At 37.5% G+C, this 24236-nt stretch overlaps 1 protein-coding gene across 3 annotated transcripts in view; it reads left to right on the forward strand.

Moving 5' to 3' along the window:
* Positions 1-24236, forward strand: part of SYT1 (synaptotagmin 1) — a 593135-nt gene that overhangs the window by 478767 nt on the left and 90132 nt on the right. For all 3 annotated transcript variants that reach the window (XM_023218440.3, XM_023218610.3, XM_023218531.3), the window contains one exon: positions 8994-9111. In XM_023218440.3, coding sequence (XP_023074208.1) covers positions 8994-9111 — 118 coding nt within the window. The remainder of the gene's footprint in view (positions 1-8993; positions 9112-24236) is intronic.

Below are 24236 nucleotides of genomic sequence, written 5' to 3' on the forward strand. Positions count from 1 at the left end.
GTTTCAAATTGCTATCCTTATCCCCCACCTACTTTACATGTTTCCACAGCACATACCTCACCAAACATGTCTTTTATTTTACTCATTTTTCATTGACTTTGCATGTCTTACTGACCACTGTGCCCAAGGGCCTAGAACAGTGCCTGGCACAGAGGAGGTACCCAGTAAATATCAGTTAAACTAAAAAATAGTGACTGAATACCCATGGCGGTCCAGTACTCTTTCCACCACTCTCTACTGTACTTTACTGTCACCTTTTGTTTGTTTTTGTCATTGAGACAGGGTCTCGCTCTATCTTCCAGGCTAAAGTACAGTGGCGCGATCTCTGCCTACTGCAGCCTCAACTTCTTGAGCTCAAGTAATCCTCCCACCTCAGCCTCCTGAGTAGCTGGGGTTATAGTATGCATCACCACACCTGGTTCTTTTTTTTTTTTTTTTTTTTTTTTTGTAGAGACAGGGTTTTGCCAAGTTGCTCATGCTGGTCTCAAACTCCTGGGCTCGAGCAGTCTGCCTGCCTCAGCCTCCCAAAGTGCTGGGATTACAGCCATGAGCCACCATGCCCAGCCTACTGTCACTTTTCAGAAGCATTTTGATTTTCTATTTTCATCCTTATTTTGATCACATCAGAATATCTGCTTTTCTGTGAATTATTATTTCTAATGGGACCACAAGTGTATCAGTTAATCAAAATATAAATTATGGCTATCATGAGGAAATTTTGAACTTCTAAATCATAAAGTGGAAATCCATTTTCCATTAAATTACATGAATTTTATACTTACAGAAGAGTAACTTGGATTAAGCAGTTCAAGGGGTATAGTACTGTGGACATGCATTCCTGTGCCTAGAACACTCACGCCCTCTTGTGGACAGGGTTCATCCTGATTTCCTGCTGAACCTTCCTTATGTCAGCCCAGGTAACGGCTCCTCCAGGACACTTACATGTCCCCTGCCCTCCTCCTCCTCCCATAGACACCAGCTCTGGTTAAAAGGGGAAAGCTAGAAGGCGTGTTTTAAAGCTACATTTGCATGGCCAGCACATTGATTTTACAAAGAACATGCATTTGGGGTGGCTTGCAGAAATTTATTATTATTATTGGGGGAATAAATCTCGAATTAAAGTCCCCCTCTCCTTAGTTCTGTTACTAGACCCTGGAAAGTTTCAATCTTCACCTCCTACAGCGTTTGTGCCACTTCTGTGGTACAGTCAATACATTATATTGTTACTCATCTAGGTATCCATAGAGCCTAGACTAGAACCTAGAAGAGTCTATGGTGGAACTCAGTAATTATTTTTTAATAAGAAATGAACGAATATAAACCAATGAATTATAGAGTATGCCTAAAGAATAAGCATCCAAAGATACACTCTCTCTTTCACCTGAACAATTTACTGTACATTTGTACACTAGGCCAGATTCAGTGTTCCTAGCCTGAACACATTACACAGCAACATTTCACACTGTGACCATCTGGTCCATTAGATGTAAATACCTTTTTGGCAGATACTTCAGGAGTATGAGAGTAATGTGGAAATAAAATGAAGATGAAAAATACTACCACCCAAAAGATATATTTAAAGCCACCCATTATCTTATTAAAATGAAAAACATGACATTGTCCTTCATATAAGTGAAGACCATCTTAGTATTTTTATTAATGGGGACTAAGCACATGGTCTGAGTTTTCATTTGGGAGATAATTAGGTCTCCATTTGTTTGTCACCTCTAAACAAGACTCCCAACCTCAGAGAAAAATCATCTACTCATCAAAGAATCTGTTGCCAACTTAACACATAGAAAAATCTTCCTACAATTAACATAAATAGAATGTCCTTTTAAAAAGTCACAGCATTAATTCAGGTACTTTTGAAAAACTCACTCAAGAGTACAATGCTTCCATCAAATGTATGACCTTAGCCCCGTTTGCAAAGGTCACTGAAATGAACCCATCTTTTTCCACATAAAACGATATATGGGGCTACAGAAGCCATTAAATAAATATTCATTTTAAATCAAGCTTTTTATTTATTCTTTGGAGATGACCTCTGTTCTAATTATCTATAATGCTTTCCAAAAAGGAACGGTATTTTTGTCGTTGTCTAGTAAATCATTAATTTGTGTCTATTCAGTGGCTGCATTTTTTAAAAAATAATGAAGTTATCAAGCTGCTGAGAACAAAGCTGCCTTCTGATTGTCAGCTCCATATTCTAAAAGAGCAGGTTAATTTCTCTGAATCTCACAGCTGGAACTTTTCTAACACTAACTGGCAGTTTCCACCTAGTGATCAAGGCAACTGACTAAAATAAATTACACATAAAGCTGAAATTCCTAATAGTAATAAGGCCCCTTCATGAGATAATCACACCAGCAAAAGCACTTATGTGTTGGCTGCAACCCTACAGGGTCTTGAAATTATCTTATAAACACTGTACCTCCAGAAATGGTTTTGTTTCTAGTTTCATGACAGGGCTAACATGGCAGTGTCCATAGTACTAGGCACAAAGGAGGAGCTCCAAAAACATTCCTTACTTGACTAGATTGAACTGGAGACACTGTTGTTAGAGCACTAACATCAGTGCTATTTGCAAAGCAGACGACTGGTGAGGTCCTCATTTCAATACAGTCAACTGACAATTATTTAGAAGCCTTTATTATGTGCCTGGAGCTAGGCATAGAAAAGTAGTATATATTCCCTGCTCTTCTGGAGTTTAAGGTGAGTTGAGCTCACATATAAGAAATAACTAGGGAAAAAGTAATCTCTAGGCACCATTCTACCGGCTATAAAGCAATTGCTAGCAGAAACCCAAGTGGGCTAAGAATAGTAAGGATAGTAAGGAGGGTTTGGTTTTTTTTGTTTGTTTGTTTGTTTTGGAACATGGACTAGGGCTTAATGGTTAGGAGTAATTTGATTAGGCAGAAGGGAATAAAAGCATTGCAGATGGATTTTCAACTAAGCAAAAGTCTGGTAATTGGAAGGAATATAGCTCACAGAGAAACAGTGATTGCTGTAGCAAACTTCCCAATCTTTGTACCATCTTCATGACCAATGCATTTATTAACTGGGCTGAAGGGAGTGTTGATGGCTTATAGCTCATAATTGAGTTCCCCCTTCCTGGCATCACCCTCAGCTGAAAAGATGCTGACCCAAGATGTAGGAGCAGCCCACATCCAATATTTGGGGGATTCAGGATGATAAAATCTCATTCTTGTTGCCCCGGTTCCAAATATCTCTGAAGAACTCTCAATGCTCCAGAGTTCCCCATAGAATTGACTGAGGCCTTTGATGTAACTGTATCACAGCCCAACTTCTCCTCCTGTGTAATCCTGATTCCCTCCCTCCCAAAGAGGGCTTGATCTAAAGGACACACCCCTATAAACCTCATGTTGAAAATCTGCCTGAGTCTGCTTGCTCAGAGAACTCAAGACAAACGAAGATGCTGCAAAGACCAACCTGACTTACTCAGTTGTAGGGGAGCTGCATGTTCTCATTCAATAGGCATAGACACTATTCTAATGCTGGGAACACAGCAGTAAGAAAAACAAGTCTCTTCTCTTATGGATCTGATATTCTGGTGAGGAAAACCTAAACAGACATAATAGAATGTCAAGTAATGACATGTACTAAGACAAAAAAGAAGCAGGGCAAGAGGAGAGGTAATGTTTGTGTTTAGGACTGCATTGGACTACGTTAGATAGAGTGGCCACGGAAAAAAGTCCCTAAAGAGGTAACATACAAGCAGAAAGCTGAATAAACTAATGAAACAATTCATATCAGTATCTAGGAGAAGAATATTGCTGACAGAAGGAACAGCAATGCAAAGACCCTCAGATAGAAGGGTGCTTGGCATGTTTTGGGACAAGGAAGTGAAATCTGGAGAACAGTGGTAGGATACGAAGGGGTCAGATCATATCAGGCCTTTTAGTGTAAGGAACAGATGTTATTCTAAGTAAAAAGGGAAGATATCAAAGGGCTTTGAGTAGAATTGCCCCATGATCAGATTTCCATTTTAAAAGGATCACACTGCCTTTTATGCGAGAAGGAAACTAGAAAGGAGCAAGAAGAGGTGCAAAGAGGCTATTATGAGGCTATTACAGAGGTCTAGGTCAGAAGTGACAATGACATGGACTTAAGGTTGCCACTGGTCATGGCTTGCCTGGAACTGAGGGTTTTCCCAGGATGCAGGACGTTTAGATCTTAAACCAGGAGGATATTGAACAAATTGGGACATTTAGTCACCCTACTTGGACCAGAGTGATAATCCTGTGAATGAAGGCATGTGGTCAGGTTCAAAATATATTCTAAGGGTTGAAGAAGCAGTGAAACAAGAGAAAATGGTTTAGACATTTAGGACAGAGGCAAAGTGTAAAACTTCTTGAAAGTCAGGAAGAGGGGTTCAGATCTTTCAAACATTCACTTGGCATTAGTATGTAGTATGCATTGAATTTTGGAGCGACTATAACTAAAGAGGTCTTTACTCAGACTATTTCAGAAAATATGACAGAAGTGTCACTAGGGCTCAAACACAATGGAGCTAGCTGATGGTAAAAATGGAGGTGGAGGTGATTGAAGTGGTGGTGTTGGTAGTACCAGAGGTCATAGTGTAGGATGGTGAAGGTGGTGGTGATAGTGGCAAGTATCATGTGGAGACGGTGGTCATATTGACATGGATGTGGAAGTGAAAGGAAAGAAAGAAAAGAAAAAAAGAAAAGAGAGAAGGAAGGAAAGAAAGAAAGAAAAGAAAAAAAAGGAAAGAGAGAAGGAAGGAAAGAAGAAAAAGAAAAGAGAGAAGGAAGGAAGGAGAAAGAGAGAGAGAGAAAGAAAGAAAGAAAGAAAGAAAGAAAGAAAAGAAAGAAAGAAAGAAAGAAAGAAAGGGAAAGAAAAGAGGGAAGGAAGGAGAAAGAAAGAAAGAAAGAAAGAAAGAAAGAAAGAAAGAAAGAAAGAAAGAAAGAAAGAAAGAAAGAAAGAAAGAAAGAAAGAGAAAGAAAGGGAAAGAGAAAGAAAAGAAAGGAGGGAGGGAGGAAGAAAAGAAGGAAGGAAGGGAGGGAGGAGCCAATCTAGAGACATTTACAAAACGAGAAATATTAGGACTCGTGGGTTAAATGAATAGAGGAAAACAGAGGGAAAGGAAATTGAGATGCATTAGTGACCCTGACAGAAGGATGTTGGAAAGAATAGTTGAAGGGAGGGATTGGTATTGAACATTAATTTAGTTACAGATATAAAGTAATAGTGGAATAACCAAGTGGATGGCCAACTGGAATATTAGTTTCTATCATTCCAGACAGCAGTGTACTAGTAAAGAAAACTCATGATTTTGAGTCAAAAGAGTTTGCCCCAGTTCCTGAGACAGCTATGTAACCTACACCCTCTGAGTCTCAAAGTCTTTATATATAAAATGGACATAACAGTACCTAGTTTACAGGACTATTCTAGAAAAAAGCAGACAAAATTGTCAAAGAGCAGCAAGGATCTGATTTGGGTATCTTCTTTTTTCTTTGCAAATTTTCCAAGAACCCTTTTAGTCCCCATCACCATGATCCCACCAATGAAAAACTTTTTTGTTTTAATTTAGAAAACCTTGGTTTCTAGAACTTTAGAGTGATGAATAAAATATTTATATTAAATGTTTATAAATTACTACGCAGCCATCTTTCTTCCAAACTGTCATGCCAAAACTATGAAATTAGAGTTTGATGTAAAACTCTTCATATAAAACTGTTGGGTTCTTCTAATTCCTCTATGTTGATGGACAAGAGATATAGTAAAACCTTCACATGCTAGAACAAGACTCTAGGGTCAGAAGTGCTTTTCTTCTCATCACAGAAGTTCAATGAAAGACTTCACGGAGGATATGAAAACATTTGTTTCCAAAAATTCATACTGGCATGAGTCTTTAAATCTGATTCAGGGTAACAACACTGGCTTACTATATAAGCCACAAACACAAGCCTTGTTTTGACTGGGGCAGAATAGAACACACCTTGTGGGGATGACACAGAAGTCCAGATCGTCCTACCATGAGTGTCCTTCTTGCAGGCAGTATCAGGGCCTCCCCAGGATGCATATTCTAGGTCTTGTTTCACATGAACTTCAAGTCCCTCATCCTCCACAACATGTGAGAAACACATGACAATCGTATCTGCAAATGTCCTAAATCAATTAATCTAGGATCAAACCATCAGGTGGCAAAAGAAAGCTGCCCTAATTTTCAAACTTTTGGTAGACAATTATTAAAGCTGATTCTTAGAGCATTAGGTAAAGCATATACTTAAACCTCCAAAAACTTCACTAACAAGACAAAGGTTAGTATAAACTGGGTATTTTCCTTGCCATTTCCTGGAAATGAGTTTTTCTCTATCTTGTTGATGCCCATAAAGGACACAAATTTCAGGAAAATCAAGGGCTAGCTTTCAAATATTTTGGAGATCCAGAAGTAATAAAATGTTAAAACTTTTTGAAACGTAACTTCAGTTAATTAATATAAACTACACATTCAATTTGGCATATCAGTTATGATAATTTTATGAGCAAATGAAATTTTGCATGTTAAAGTTCTTAAACTAATGAAGCAAATGTAGATCTGTAAAGGGTGCTTTAAAAAAGCACTTTTTCATTTTTTTTTCTCCCAAAATGCCCGTATTTTTCTTTCAAACACTCATTCTTTCCCCATCCCATAACTTTAAAATTATAAGTAACATCACAGGTTTCTCCTGCTTCCAGCATGCTTTTTCAAACAGTACAAATACTCTCTTCTGAAAATAAATATTATGTAAAATATTTTACATTTCCTATGTGTCATAAGATTGAAGAATAGAAAGATATTGGAAGAAAGACATTTGTGACATTTCTCTGTTTAACACAATTGCAGTGCCCGTAAATTAATCATGGAATTAGATTATGGCCCATAAAGGGAGATGTTATTTAAGAGAGAGCAGTGATGTCTGAAATCCCTAATTAGAACAGTTAGAGTAACCTGAACCTGCAACACAATCAGGTCCCCAAGGAGGCTCTTGTGGAAAATAGACAGAATTCTGGAAAAAAAAAAGAGCCCTCCTCCTAATGAGCATTTTGAACAGCAATTTTGTTCATTTACATTTCTCTTGTCCCATAAAGTTCAGATAAATTTGTCCATTTTTTATATTAATTTCCATGATATTGTCTCCCATTCTTTATTTTCAGAGACTCTGAAGAGTAATTTATTCCACTAGCCTTTCCTGTTGTATAAATTAATTCCTAAGAGTGTGTAGGCACATCAGGTGAATTCAGCACATTAGAAGTAACTCTTTATTATTTATATTAATGGAAGTGGGTTATGACCTAGATAATTCAACACAGGTATTTTCTAAAGTTTCCACTTATTTAAGTTTTGAAACTGTGTGGAAAGTGATAATTTAATCATGGATCCTGTCTTCAAGGAGTTTACAGTCATGTGGGAGAATTAAGACATATACACACTAAGACAAAAACAGAGTTCTTAGTAACATAGAGATGTATGGTAAAATGCTATGGAGACTCAAGAAATTAAAGACTTGGAGCCATAAACACATGTGGTGATGTTTCCAGCACAGACATTACTTTAGCAGAAAGAGGCACTATTTCTCCCTCACACATTGAATGTATTACCTCTCAATTATAGATAAATTACAACCTTTCTCTTTTGAAAAATGGATATAACGAATACACCCCCCAAAAAAAAGAGGGGGGGAATTACATTTTCTTATCTGTTAAATTACATCTAGGCGCCTATTTCCACACGGGAGACTCTGGCTGACTTAACACATATGTCAAGTTATAGATAAAGACACATATAGTCATGATAAGGGTATAACTTGAAAGTGCCTTAGTATATGGCCTTCTGTAGCTCATTCCTATGTTAAAAGTCTATCTGCAGAAGTCTGACATAACTGTTGCCTTCTATAGCATCGGAATTCACATTTCATTGTGGGAAACACTAAAATAAGTCCTGATTTGCCATCCTGCATGTCAGAAAGCACTCTAGAGCCTCCAGTATCTGGGGGGCATACAACAAACTCTCTCTCTTGCACTCTCTCTCTATCTCTATCTCATGTTTATAAATGTGAATGCAAATTCTACTTATGTTGAACAATAGTATAGTTCTTAATTAATCACCCTAGAAAATAAAAAACTTAAGGTAGGATAATCAGTAGGAATCTTTTCCGAAAAAACGTAAAATTCCCTATACCATCATCATTGTAAACACTTGATCAGTTGTTCAAAAACGCCTGAGTACAGGACTGTTGAATGTTCTTTGGGCCTAAAGTATGGTATCAGTGGAATAACATGAGAAGTTATGAGATGCATTTGCATTGTGTTAACATGGATTTCCATTTTCTAGCCTGCTGCTCAGATTTTTAGGATTAGGAAAAAAAGTTAGACCTCACTTAAGATGAGTAATACTAAAAATGCAAAACCTTATCCTTTGTTACATTTCAGCTATCAGGAATTCAGAATTTCTCATCAACAAACAGAATTTAATGAAACACAAATGCAAGTCTTTTCCCCAAAAACCTAAATATAGCGTATTAGAGGTAATCCTATTTGAAATGTAAAAGGACAAAAATGTAGGTAGATTGATTAGACTAAAGTGTTAGGCTTTTTTCAAAGTTATTTAATAAAAATATGAAAATTTTGCCAAGAGTTTTGCAGTGCTATTCAGAGCACAGACTCTCTTTAAAAGTCATGTTGTTCTCATTTCCTGCACCATTCAATTATAGATATATTTTGATGAACATTAAAGTATAGATGATATTTGTTAAAAACTGAAATAGATGGTCTTAAAAAAGAATAAAAGCTGTTACTACTCTTGACACCTTAGTCAATGAAAGGCCACTGTGTAAATGCCAATGGATCTAAAATTTTCAAATTCTAACCAACATAATCCTCCTCTTGAAGAATTTACAATATATATGTTAAAACTCTATTTACTTGTATTTGAAAAATTACTAATGCTTTCTTATTGGTTTTCTTAGCAAGAGAAATTGGGTGATATCTGCTTCTCCCTTCGCTACGTACCTACTGCTGGTAAGCTGACTGTTGTCATTCTGGAGGCAAAGAACCTGAAGAAGATGGATGTGGGTGGCTTATCTGGTAAGCCTGCGGTGTTTATTGATTTTTTTCAAATGCTGTTTCATCGTGGATACCAAATGCATGGCGCACATGCTGCGACTCCCCACTCCTTAATTGATCACAGTTCTCTTTCCTACGGAGCCTGGAAGCAGTCTCAGAATTCATCCCAACACAGTGCCCCAGGAAGCCACTCTCAATTTATAGGAATTGGCATAGAAGATGAAATCTATTTTCCTTCTTTGGAGCCAAAGTATCCATTGTCTTTTTGATGGCATTGAAAGCTGAAAATGTTTGCTTCTTTTCTGAAAGGGAGTGATTATGACAGATTATAATTTTGTTGAGCGTGGAGGGGGTTTTTGGTCAAAATTCACCCACGATATAAAAAATAATGTTTTCTCTGAGACTTATTTATTAGGTATTTGATAGCCTAACATAGTTCCTACAATACCATTTATTAAAGACATGGTATTTCAACATATATGCATAATGAAATCTCTGTTTGAGAGTGAATCCCTATGGTAATGCATTTAATTCCACAGCTTACGCTGAGGATAGGAGAGATGTGGGGATTTAAAGTTCTATACAACCCAATCTCAGTAAAACATGGTGAATAACGTATACCCTGCCTCAAAAGCAAAGTCAGCTCAAGGACTTGTCACTTCCACGATTGAACATAATTTTTCTTCTTCTCAGTATGATTAAATCAATTATATTTTTAATTTTCCGCTAAATCATTAAAGTGTGAGGAATTTTCTTGATATGCCACAAGGTCATCATAAATTGACTGCAGTTGTCATTGTTCGTGGCTGTGGAATTACAACCAACATTACTGGTTATTCAATGCTTTCTTTAATAAAAATGTTGCAAACTTCAAAAGGTCATCCTAAGGCAGCATGGTGATTTTTTATTCTAAAGCATAACAGCTAAAAAGTGCTACAGCTGAGCTTCCCCTCTTTTACCCACTAATTTGCCAGCCAAATTCTCCTGGTACCTAACTTTATTTCTCTTTATAAATAAGTCATCTGGGGAAGCTGTACTAATTCTTTCATGTCATTAAGACCCTATTTAATAACTTGCTGTTTTTATTGTGCCTAGTAGTGTAACACAGCAAATGTAAAGCAAAGAGCACAGTGTTCTCTAGAAATATAGAGTATTTAATGTGACTATAAATGAAAAACATGCAGAGAAATTTTTAACTACAATAACAGTTCACTCCCAGATTATTACTTAGTATCCTAAGGTAACTTCAGACACTTTTAACACTTCCCTGTCCTTTGGTTCAACAGCCAACTATCATGACATGATTTCTTTGTATCCTCTCTTATGCTTTATCCCAAATGTCCATGCCAACCATCCCCTCATCACCTATGTCTAGTACTCTGCTAGTCTTCCTAAGGCATCCTACATGCTTCAGCAGAATTCCAGAGCAGTTTTACCATGAAGCCAGAAAAGCTTCAGGGCCCCTCATTTGTCCTGGCTTCTTCCAGGGTCCCAGAAATGAGTTCCCATCACCATAGATAGATATTTCTTTTTTTTTTTTTTTTTGAGACAGAGTCTTGCTCTGTCGCCCGGGCTGGAGTGCAGTGGCTGGATCTCAGCTCACTGCAAGCTCTGCCTCCTGGGTTCACACCATTCTTCTGCCTAAGCCTCTCGAGTAGTTGGGACTACAGGCGCCCGCCACCTTGCCCAGCTAGTTTTTTGTATTTTTAGTAGAGATGGGGTTTCACCGTGTTAGCCAGGATGATCTCGATCTCCTGACCTCGTGATCCTTCCACCTCGGCCTCCCAAAGTGCTGGGATTACAGGCGTGAGCCACCGCGCCCAGCTAAAAAGCCCTAATTTTAAGGGCTCCTCACTGCCTGTGGAATTAAGCCATAATCAGTCTCTTCACTTTAAGTATATGTACTGTAGATACATCCAGCCTATGTCATGCCATATCTCATTTTCACCAAATTGACCAGCACACTATTTTGCAAACAAACTATACAACTTTTTGCCTCCATTACTTGGTTAGGTCATTTCCTTCACCTGGAATTATCTTCCTGCCAACAATGTCTAGCCAATTCTACCCATTCTTTAGGCCCAGCTTAAGTATTATCTCCTCCATTCATTCAATAAACATATATTGTGTCCCTACTTTAAGTCAGCATTGTTCTGAGCACTAGGTTTACATTAGTGGATAAAACAGTGCAAAGACCCTCCCCTCCTGCAGCTTGCATCCTAATGCAGGGAGACAGAAAATAAACCAACAGATAGCAAAAGCATGAGTCTACCAAGAGGTAACAGGTGCTATGGAGCAGTCAAGCAGGAAGTAGGATAAGGAGTATTGGGGATTCATCTTAAATGGGGTTCAGGGAAGACCTTATGAGTAGGTGGCATTTCAGCAACAACCTGGAAGAAGTGAAGAATTGAGCCATGGGGTGTCTGGGAGAGAGAATAGCCATGGGGCATCTGGGAGACAGAACAGCCATGGGGTGTCTGGGAGACAGAACAGATACCTCGTGGCTCACTTTTTTCACTTCTTCCAGGTTGTAGCTGAAATGCCACCCACTCATGAGGTCTTAAGACCTCATGGTTTTAAGATCCATCCCAGTAGAACAAATCTCTGCCTTTTTTTAAATGCCGCTAGCCGTTTGTTTACACCCCTCAAACATCATGCTTCTCTCTCACTAGACTGTGTTCTGTATTTATCCCTCCCACAATGCTCTCAGTAACGGGTAGCACTAAGCATAGCTGCTGAATGAATAATGAATTATTTACAAAGGAGCTATGGCCTGAAAAAACAACTCTTGCATTTCAAATGTGTCTAACCCACTTACCATTAAAATAACTTTAAGCACTTGGATGGTCTGTCTCAAAGTAAGTTGACCGATGTACGAGGAGACCAAAATTATATAATAAGATCATTCTAGGTAATTCAAATGCCAAAGTACATTTGCTGGAAATGACTAGTTAATTGGAACCAAAGTGGGTTGTTTTGCCAGAGTTTAAACTCCATCTGCCACTAACTAGCAATTTGACATTGCACAAGTTATTTATTTAACTCTTCTAAGCCTCAGCTGCATTATCTATAAAGTGGGAATAATGAGAGGACTTTGTTGATGATGCTATGAGAATTAAATGAAAGCACAGGGCTTGGCACAACTAAGTGCTCACTAAATACTATTGTAGTCATTTCTATTATTAATTTTATCAAATCTTGGGCTAAATATGCAACATGGGAAAGCAACCAATGGATGATTTAACCAATTACTTGCTTCAATGGGGAAAAAAGTTTATCTGATTGTTTGATGGAATTAGCTGATTAATTCAGGCAAACGTATCAGTAGGCCCACGTTTTGCATAGACACTATCGTGAATTAAGATAATTAACAAAACATTTGAGAAAATAAAACATGGAAACATATGTAAAATAATTTTCTTATTGCTCTCCAACAAGGTCGTTTCCTTCCTACAGTATTCATTCAAAATGCATTGCACAAAGATTTTGCCTCCATTGTATATCCATATGCCAAAAGATGCAAATCCCAGCCCTTCATACTTTACAGTGACAAGCTTAATTGGACTATACACATCTCTACAGTAGATTCTTGCACTTGCATTCTTAATATCCCAACTTTCAAGTGCTTGTGAGCAACAGTGAGGATTTCTGAATTTAACTGCAGTTGTGTTGATTAATGACAGGCACACATTTTGAGAAATGTGTCATTAGGTTATTTGATCATTGCACAAACATCATAAACACAAACCTAGATTCGGCAGCCTATTGCACACCTAAGCTATGTGGTATGGCTTATTGCTCCTAGGCTACCAATCTACACGTTAAAATAATGAATACTGTAGGCAATTGTATTTATGGATCTAAATATAGAGAAGGCACCACAAAAATACAGTATCATAATCTTACGGGACCACCATTCTATAGGCAGTCCATCCTTGACTGAAATGTGGTTACACAGTGCATGATTGTATTTGTATTGAGATCTTGAATCTTGCAGGCTGCAAGACTGTTCTTCAGGAGCGAGTTGGTGCTGTAGAATACATGTAGGACTTTTTGCCTTGTACTTGGAAAGAATCAAGCCTTTTGCCTAGTAAACATGTCTCAATAGCTTCGTTGCCTTTTACACATCTCTGTGTGGAGTAAATCTTCCTTCAAACAATAAATGTTTTCTACTTGGGAAAACTGGGGAAGAGAATAAAGAGGTCAAAGTGAAGGCATTGGAAACGCTGAGGATTCCCAAAGGTATGAGGCTGTGTGTCTCATAGTTTTAAGCTAAAGTATGTAACTTTTATTCTTAAATTTATACCTGTGTAAACTCCCAAGTCAGAGACTAATCAGATACTTTGCTTCTTGTCCCTATTTGTGTCACAGCAATTACTTTCCTCAAGTTTCGTGTTTCGCTTTGTTTTTTGTCATCTCAGAAATTTGACACTTCTGAGTACAGCTTTAATGAGGAATGTCAATACTATAAGTTTAGTTTAGGCTTTCTATTGTAAATTAAATGAAATTCTGAAAGTTTTCTGTTCAAGGACATGGCTGTTTAAAGAAGGAAACACTAAACTTTAAAATCAGCAAAAATTGAAGTGATTATAGCTTTTAAATTTTGATCTATTCAGTAGAAATTCTGTTTTTCTACTTCAATCTGAGAATTATTTTTCACTGTTAAAAAGTCACATTATCAATTAGAGAACAGTTTCTAATTTAGAAATCTTTTTTAACTTGGTTTTCTCATGTGGTTCTCATGATAGCACCGTGAGGTAGTTTCTGAAGATGACATTCTTATTTTACCAGTGAGAAAACTGAAGCTTAGAGGCATTAGACAGTATCCATAAACTATCTTCCTGCATGTGGCACACAGATGGGGGTGTTCATTACTTGCAATAGCTCTTATCGCTACTGACATTTGATCTCAGCTGACCTGAGGGTAGAACTGAAGTTCAGATCCCCCTGTTCTCAATGCAGAGGACTTTCCAATATAGCATTCAGCCTTGCCCACACCCCTACCTTCAAGATGGGAGAGAACGAGGATTCCTCAGCTCTAACCTGCGTGAGGTGCCCTCCTTGCCCAAAGCCAAAACATCAAGATGAGGTCCTCACAGTAGAGAAGACTAGAAATGGAGTCTTCATGGATTGTTGGAGATGGAGGGATTCTTGGAGACTGGGGGAAATGTTCGTAAGTGTAAACCCTTATGGATTCTCCTAGTCAAATAGCTCCAGGGCAGCCCCCTTTCTTGCCTTCTCAGAACCACAAATTGGTTTTCTTGCTTCACTTGTGGTTTCTGGCAGATTCCTCTTCTTGCTGGGCCCAATATGAAACAGAATGTGGTCTCACAGACCTGTTATACTTCCTTCATTCCCTGAAGCTAGCATGTAGTTCTTTTGAGACTTCTTTCTGTGTTTGTACTGCTAGTAGCCATGGAAAATCAACAAGGGTAAAAAGCGTACAGTCCTTTGATGTGGTTTGCATTCACCTATATTGGGGGAGTGGGGAACATAACAAAAGTATGTCAAGCATGGGAGCAACCTGGAAACCCATATGGTAAAGGGCTGAAATCACATGTAGTTATTCCAGCAGCCTCCTGAACATCAAGGAGCTAGCGGGGTGGCTAGGAGGTGGGATCAGGTCAACGATGGTTGCAAAGTGCTCTCCTTCATCATTTTTCTGTCCCTTTCACTGTCTGTTCACATCCCTAGTCCTCTTACTGGCCATCCCTGGTCCTGCCTTGTCACTATGAAATGAAATCTGTACTGTGAAAGGCAACATTTGGAGCTGTAGAAGAGTTCCCCCAAAACATCTAAGTCTCCAAAAGAAAAGGGAAATGAAATGTTTGAAAGTGGCAGCAACCACTTGAGGGAAATGATAGAGAGGGAACAGGGGACTCATGGTGATGAAGGAGTCGCCATCACTATATGTCACACTGCCAGTGTGTGAATTAGCTACTGTGACTTAGGCCAGCAAAATTTACCCTGTCCCTCTCCTGCCACCCACACACACTCTCTTTTCTGGAAAATGCCATTTTTTAAATGTTACTCGTGGGTTTGTCTTTTCTCTACCTCCTTTTCTACTGTCCTAGAAATGTAAGTTGGGAAATGCAGCCAGATTTAAATATTTGAGATCATTTAGGAAAGAGCAATTCACCCAACCTCAGGTAACTACTAGATTCCAAGGAGAAACCATGAACCAGCAGAGGTAGGTCCTTCCCTCAGGCAGTATTTATCAACATGTGATATTTTGCATAACCCCATCAAAATCACCTCAGGTACTTATTAAAAACTAAGATTTCAAGGACTAATTCAAACCAAGCTGTAATTGAATATCTAGGGGTGGGCACCTGGAAATTGCATTTTAAACAGGTCCTCCCCATCCATACACACATACCTATGTTATTTGTAGGCATCTTAAATTTGAAAACTATACTTCAGAGGCTTAAAACACTATGTCATAATTTTAACTGAGGCCTAGGTCAGCCAAGTTCCAACTTAGAATTTTGTGTGTGTTTTTTTTTGTCAGTAACATAGAATACATCTTTTGCTTTATATAATGGAATTTCCTCAAATAAGAAGTTCTATTTCTTTCATCAGCCCAGTATCCTCTTCCCTGAAAAATACCTTGCCCACATGTCTAAATTATTATCTTTTTTTCTTGAGTCTCCTCCACTGAAAGAGGAAATAAAAGCAATAGATGTTTCCTTTGTACATTCTGAAGCTATTTCCTAATACCCTTGACTACCACCCTTATCTGTCCTTACACTGGTGCTGAAAGCACAACAAAGAAAAACACTCCAAATTCAATTGATTTGAACTAAAAGCCACTAGTCTGGGAGCCAGGCCAATAAATAAAATGGCAAAAACTTATTTGAACCAATTAGATAGGGATATGCAAATTAATTGGCCATGATATCAGGGTCAAGCAATAATATGCAAATAAACTGGCATCTTATTGAGCTAATGGAACAGGAATATGCATAATAAGTTGGCTGTGATGTCAGAAGCTTCATCATAATTTTAGGCATGAATGTTACAATATAATATCAATTCTGGGACACTTCAAAATGCTTAACTACAATATTGATAAAATAATCTAAATTCCTAAAACGTGAACAGATTGGTCTAAAAAACAAATGACAAGCCTTGAAACTGGATCTTTCTAGAAAATGAGTAATTAGAAAGGATTATAGCCAAGCCTGGTACAAGTTGGGACCCAGGCACAGTTACTCGTTTCCACAGAATGGATAGAAATGCTATGCCTGAAGGACTAACAGTTTTAGAGAAACGAGCAGACGTGAAATCAAGAGAAATAAGTGATAGACTGTAATGTATTTGTTCAGAACAGTTAGCCCAAAAACTCCTAAGTAAATTCTTTAGCCAGCAGGTATATATCCAATCAGTCAACAAACATCATGTGAAAACTCCTTTGTGCCAGGCACCATGCCAATCTTTGGGAATATGAGCAAAAACAGCAGACACTTGCATAGCAGAATGTGAGCCAGACACTGTTCTAAATGCTTTACATATGGCTGATTTAATCTCCATTACAACCCTATGAGGTAGATACTATTTTTAATGTGATTTTATTGATGATGGAACTGAAGGACAGAGAAGTACATAACTTGCCCGAGGTCACAGGATTACTATTTGACAGAGCTAGGATGTCAACCCAAGCAGACTGTCTTCAGACTCCAATGAATAAAACATGATGTCTAGGTCCTTATCATTGCTCAGCAGGTTCAACCTGGAGAACAGGTGGGTAACTACATGCTGCAGTTTGAAAGATGTCCAAAAGTGACCTGATTCCAAATATCCTCTATACTCGAACTAAAATTCTATCATGGAACTCACTAACATAAATCAGTTGGTTGACTGTTTAATTAGTTCTTTGGCTACTTAGATAGCAAAGGTGAGATCAACAAGTCCATAACACCAGACATTGAATAGTCATCAATGATTTTTATTCTGGAAAGGACTGTATCAGTTTCTTCCTAATGCACAGATTGGTATGTTATTTTTAGTGACTTATTCTTCATACACAAAAGAGGATGAGACACAAAACAGTGATATTTCAGCTGTATCTGTACAGGTGCAGAAAAGAGGTTGCCAAACATGGTGGAAGAGAGTCCAAGTTTAAGGGATTTGGGTGCCTTTCGGAGATTAAAGAAAATTTTTACTTACAACTAAATTTTAGCATGGGCTAATTCTGTAAAGGAGTATGTGATATTATTGCGAGAGGGGCAGTATGATGTAGGAGTACAAAAGCTTACTACCCCTGTAAATTGTTATGGCACTCTTTGGGTCAAAATTACATATATAAATATTAAAATTAAAGAAATTTGAATTGCAATAGACAACTTACCAGGAAAATACATCTCAGCTAGATAATGGTAACAAGAGAAATCTACGGGTGAAGAAGTAGAAACAGGGAGGTCTGTTCTAAGGCACTTTCACCAGTCACCTTAAAACTCATAATTCTGAAGGTAAGATAAATGTTTCCAGCCATTGAAATGCAAAGCTCAGTGGGTAAATTTAAAAAATCTAGCTAAGCTGAGTAAGCCAAAAAATGTAGTAGATGTGCTTCATTTGGGTCAAGCTAAAAAATAATACACTGAAGGGAAAACATAACCCGATTTAGAGTATAGAGTAATAGGATCAATTATAAATCAAGAAAAACGTCACATAGAGCCGTCCATTGAAGACATTCACCAAGTGAATGTGTCTTTTTTGCTACCCCAAAAAAGTCTTGATGTTGTCACAGAAGATTTTATAAATAAAAGGGAGGGAAAATCCCCTACCTTTGTCCAAGTCCAGAGCTCATTCATGTGTACAATACACAGAGTTTTGGTTGTCCACCTCAGGAAAGACAGTGGTGTTAGATAACTATCTGCTGGAGGACGGCAGCTACAATAGAGGGATGAAGGGGCTGTGTGTGAGGACAGGCTAGGAACAGTGGGACTTTGTGGTCTGGAAAAGGAAGGCTGAACAAGGATATGATGAAAGTCTGAAAATCTTGAAAGGTAGAGCTAGAGTAATACCTACCTATTTATCACATCCCACAATACTAGAATCAGGAAGTCACCTTGATGTTTGAAAGAGAATAGATAAAAGGGACAGCTATTCAGGATGATCTCAAAGGCACCTTTCTACTCAAAAATTCTTTGTCAAATTTTCTTTACTACTTTACAGTTGGGTTGTAAATACGTGTTGCTCTAGGAAATGGAACAGATTGAAATATAAGACTGAGATAAGTGTATTGTCTGTTTTGTGTTATAGGCTTATAAGGAGACATATCTAAACCTTTGTGTTGTCTTGTAGGAACCCCTCAAGCCTTTCCATGGGTAACCATAAATAGCCCACAGCTGCATATCTCACTAATCCAACCCAGAATGCTTACATTTGCATTCTTGAGTTGGACACTTCTATTCCCTTCTCTTCATTCAGTAAACAGAAAAAAAAAAAATAAGGAAGGTCAGAATTTCTAGCAGGTAAATGCACTGGGAGGAATAGAGCCCCCACAAATTCCTATTTTTAAAAATTATATTTAGTGGGTTCTTCCAGGAGATACTTGGGAGTTTCTAATAAAACTATTAAAAACATGTAGCAAAAGTCAGTGCTATTTTCCCCTTCTTATAACTTTTATAAAGGTATAAGATTCCTGATAGTAAAGCCTATAATAGGTGACAAAAGCATGCAAAGTTTTGAGTCTCAAACTCTACAATAATGCTCAGAAATGGAAACATCAAAGACAGTCTTAAAAAAAAAAAAAAAACTGTACTGGCCAGGTGCAGTGGCTCACACCTGTAATCCCAGTACTTTGGCAAGCCAAGGTGGGAGGTTCGCTTGAGCCCAGGAGTTTGAGATCAGCCTGAGCTGCATAGTGGGACCCCCATCTCTACAAAAAAAATAAAAAAATAAAAAATAAAAAAACTAGCCGGGAATGGTAGTGCACACCTGTGGTCCCAGCCACTTGGGAGGCTGAGGTGAGAAGACCTCTTGAGCCCAGGAGGTCAAGGCTGAAGTGAGCTGTGATTGTGCCACTGCACTCCAGCCTGAGTGACAGAGCGAGTCCCTGTCTCAAAAACTTTATTAAATCACCTCTGCTTCCAAAAGTACATACTGTTTCTACTTGGTTCCTTAATACCTTATTCTTAATCTCAGTTATGAAGATATTGTTCCCTTTTCACCATAGTCTTGCCACCTGCTGCACCATGAGCTACTTTGAGAGCAGGGATTGTGTCTACTTATGTCTCTGTTCTCAGAGCCCCTAAAATATATGCTGAAGAAACAGACTTTAATATACCCTGCCTAAACAATCAGTTATGAATTTTTAAATTCCACTAATCTAACTGATTATTTTATCTTCATCTTCCAAATGATCTGACTTAGTTTCATCACTTAATGCAATTATTTTGGCATCATACAGTAGTAATCCTATTATAATAGAAATAGCAGCTCATAAATAAAAACCAGATAATGGAATTCTTAAAATCAATTGGTTATTTTAGCCATCATTTTCAGAAGATTTTACTTCCTTCCTTCCTTCATTTCCCCCCTCCCCACCACCTTTAGTGGTTAAAAAAAGAAAAAAGAAGCAGACTATCTCCAAGAGATAAAAGAAGAGAGTGACACAGAAATGCACACATTACTGTAGTTATACCTCAATGACAGTCATAAAGGCATTTTCAAGGGAAAAAGTAAAGACAGAGAATGATCCCTTGGTCACCTTTTGCCCAGCATGAACAGACAAGGCAATGATTCAGCATCTTACTTGTCCACTGTTTTAAAGACTAACTCCTTATCAAAGGAAGTCAAAAGACCATAGCAGCTGACTGCCTTCTTGAATTACTAATGGCCTAAGTTTGGTGGCACATCATTTTCAGTGATGACTGGAAAACTAGGAGGCTTTCTATAAATTTTTTCTTTCAGAAATAAATGATTTTATTTAACTTTAAAAAAGAAATAAGCACATTTATTTTATATCCTCAGAACCACTGAAACTGCTTTTACCCAAAACTAAAGCAACATGATTAAGAAATTAATAGATTTCAAACTACTGATTTCAGTCAACAATATGATGGTGTAATTAACTAATAAAGTGTCCCGTTAACAAAAAAAAGAGCCGAATGCACATTTCGTGATAGTGCACTTGCAGAATTGCTACATATACTACATATACATATGAAACTGCAAGATTACTCAGTAATCTACTGATGCAGCTGTGATTAGTCGAGAATATTATGAACTTTCATATCCTTATTAAGGAAACAAATGCTTTCACAAATAGCACTGTGTTTAAATATTTCTCTAGAATTTTAGTTTTAAAATTATAGGAAAGCTCAAGAAATAAAGTTAACCCATAACCCCACCACTTCTTTTCATACATAAGTAAAAAAGTAACTCAAATCAGCCCCCCTAATCCTTTCCCATTCCTCAGTTAATTGACTCAAGGAAATAATTTGAAATTTTATATCCTTTCAGGTATTCTTTCTGCTTATATCAATTCTATACATATATATATATACAAATATATATGCATTTTACAAAATGGGATTTTAAACACATTATTCTGTAATTATTTTTCACCTAGCAATATATAATAGAGATCCTTTGGACCAACGTATCGGTCTGCCATATCTAGTGGTTGCATAGCATCCCTTTGTTTGAACATATCATAGTATATTTAGTAATTCTCTTATAAATATAACTATGAGAAAAACGATATAACTTCACCAAAATACTTCAAATGAGACCTAAATAAATAGTTAAATAACATGCTCTTGGATAGGGAACAATATAGTAAAGATGTCATTCTTCCCAAATAAATGCCATAAATGAATTTGAAAGGTAAGTAACACACTAAAAGAAAGCTTTGCCTCACATAAACAGATCAAATATTAATATCCCTATAATACAAAGAGTTTCAACATATCAGTGAGAAAGTAAAGCAATAGGAGAAAGTCTCTATTTTATTAATGTTCCTAAAATGTACTTGCTGCTGCTTCTACTACTGGCTGCTGTTGCTGAGAAGTAAGACGTTACATTTATACAATGTCATTATGCATCTAAATAAGAAAGGATTTTAAAGTAAGATGCAATTACCCTAAGTTCAAAACCTAAAAATGTGTTGCTTAAAAAAACAACCTAGACTGATTGCAAAGAGTACCAGAAAGAAAAAAAAAAGCAAGTCATTAGCTTGTAGATTTTCAAATTTTCATCAACTATATTGGCAGGAGTTTGAATCCATTAAAACACTCAATCCAGCAGCATTATTATGACAACAACTTGCAAAGAGCTGTGACAGTCACTAAAAGTCAAAGTTAAACTATATACTGCTATGAAAGTCATTTTTAAGGGAATTTTCCAATGTCTAGACTTTACAAAAACAAGTAAGCATTTGAAAGCTACTTTTACTACAAGTTGCCAGTTCAATTTGTGTCTCTAGAAAACACTCCTGCATTTTACGGCACTGTCTTTAATGTAGTGAAAATATTGCAAATGAAACTAGCCTAAAGGGCAATAATATATCACAGCAAATCTCCAGTTACTATAATTAGGAATCTATTCTAATCTTACGGGAAAGACATGTTAGTGTTTTATGTTTATAAGGATTTCACTGAAATTTTTAAAAAATAGCTTAGTAGAAGAGATTTTAAAAGAGGCAGTGAATGTTTATGAATTATGCAAGTCTGAACTTTCATTTTAATAACTTCATTAAAATATAAAAACCTTAAAAGCCTCCCATCAGGAATTTAACTTTATAGAAATGCTTTATATGTGCCCTGACCTTGCCAAGAGGCAGACCTAAGGTATGATTTAACAGTTACTACAGGGCAAAGCCTAATAATAAATACCTATCTGAAAATGCCAGCATTTGTCCTTGCCTCCTTGGCCTCCAGTGGAGTTGCAACTCAGCCATAAACAGGCCCTCTCCTGAGAGCCAGCAGGGCGCAGCAGAAAGGGAACAGCAATTGGCCCCGGAAAGCCTGGATCGGAAGCCTTTAACCTTTCTGATCCTCAGTCTGTTCATCTATAAAACTGGGGTATTAGAGACAGCCACATTGTTGAGTAAACAAATGAGATAACGTTAGGTGGAAGTTCTAAGTAGAAAGCACTATATATATAAATATTGGTTGTTTCTAAGCAAAAGACAGTTCTTGGTTAACTCTTAATTTTTCTCACCGTATCCTGGCTCCAGGAGAATGTGTGTCCCTATATGGCTGATATAAATAATACTGTGTGTGTGTGTGTGTGTGTGTGTGTGTGTGTGGTGTGTTCAAAGAATGCCTCTTCATTATTTGGATGGCAGTCACATGCTTTGGCTAACTTATGTTGGCATCCTGAAGCTAACAGCAAATCCTCCTCCCATCTCCTGTTATTACGTGGATGCAAGACCCAGCATATTTTATAAGAAATCAGACCAGTAGTATATTTCTACCACCTTCAGCTTGTTAAGCTATTTATTTGAGTTAAGACACCGAGTTCCCTTCCAAGTACTTCTTTTATGATAACAGATCCAAGACAGACACAGCTAATTGAGCCAATAAATAGGGACAAAGCCAATAGGGACAAAGAGGAAGAACAGAGCCTCTGTCATCCTAATTATCAAGTTAATGCCTGGTTGCTGGACAAACTCTCCCTCTCTCTAAAATGAACCACCACAAGATGGAACCTGCTGTTGCAATGTTAATTGGACTAGAAGTGGCAGGACCTGGTCCCAGAGCAGCTCCTGGTTGTCTTTCCAAATAATTTTGCCTCAGCTAATAAATACCTAATTGGATACAATATGAGTCGGTATTTGTTGTTCACTGCTACATAATTGAGTGGTCAAGATTTCATCTTTCACCTGTCTCTACAAATTCTCAATCTCCACAAGTAGTCAACATTAAAAACAAAAAAGTTACCCATGTAAATTTCTACATCCTTGCATCCAAAGACCCTTTAACTCTCTTCAGCTTGTTTTCCTCTACATGAAATTTCATTGTCTATATTAAACATATCCCCAGGCTGTGCCCATCTTGGCATTTCAAAAAAAATAGAAAAATCTGGTTGGATTATACGTCTGCCTTCTCCTTAAATCAGATGAATTGCTCCACTTGCTGATAAGATAACTAGCTCAGTTAAAGCATACACTAAGAATCTAGGTAAGAAATGTGAAAAAAAAAATGTTGCTTATCAGTACTACAGCAGAGATGATACCTTTATACCACTTTGATTTGTTATTTAACTAATTGCTATATTTACCCATATCAGTCGTGTTGAACTGTGCCTCCCTCAAACAACTAGCAAGACTGTCCTGAGGTTGAACCAATTGCTTAGGACACATCCTCTATGAAGCTATAAACCTGAAACCTATCTATATTTCAGTCTCTGGAGATGAAAGTGTCAGAGCTGGCAGGGCATGGTGGCTCATCCCTGTAATCCCAGTACTTTAGAAGGCTGAGGCAGGAGGATTGCTCGAAACCAGGAGTTTGAGACCAGCCTGGGCAACATAGTGAAACCCTGTCTCTACAAAAATTATTAGCCAGGCATGGTGGCATATGCCTGTAGTCCTAATTACTCAGGAGGGTGAGGCAGGAGGATTGCTTGAGCCTAGGATGCTCAAGCCCGTGATCACTCACACCGCTACATTCCAGACTGGGTGACAAAGCGAGACCCTGTCTCAAAAAAAAAAAAAAAAAAAAAAAGTGTCAGATAAATTTAAGAGGTATATTTCAGCCTGATCCATATTGAGATTAAGGGCTGCTTTCTTTTAAATAAAGGTATGTTTAGTATTTCTACAGTAGGATTCAATACAATAGAATTAAAAGCTAAAGAGAAAGATACTATTCTCAAGCCAAATTACATACAGTATGTAGATGTACCTGTGTCTTTATCTTTTTTTTTATTTTTTTGAGACAGGGTCGGATATATCTTTTAAAATCGACTTGCCCTCGTACTTTTATAGCACGTGCAGATTTTGATTCTTGTAACTGTCACTTGAAATTTTGTTTTTTAAAGCTAAATTAGTCCAACCATCTTGCATGCTGCAAGAGGAACTAGTTATTCAAGCTCTGAGAATTTACTATTTGCTTACAAGCAAGATAACAAGAATGGAATCTTTTTTATCTTGGGTGGGTCAGTGAGCAAAAAGATATTTCTTTTTATTTCTGTGTGTT

Source organism: Piliocolobus tephrosceles, chromosome 10 (genome assembly GCF_002776525.5).
Source record: "Piliocolobus tephrosceles isolate RC106 chromosome 10, ASM277652v3, whole genome shotgun sequence".
Classification (NCBI taxonomy): Eukaryota; Metazoa; Chordata; class Mammalia; order Primates; family Cercopithecidae; genus Piliocolobus; species Piliocolobus tephrosceles.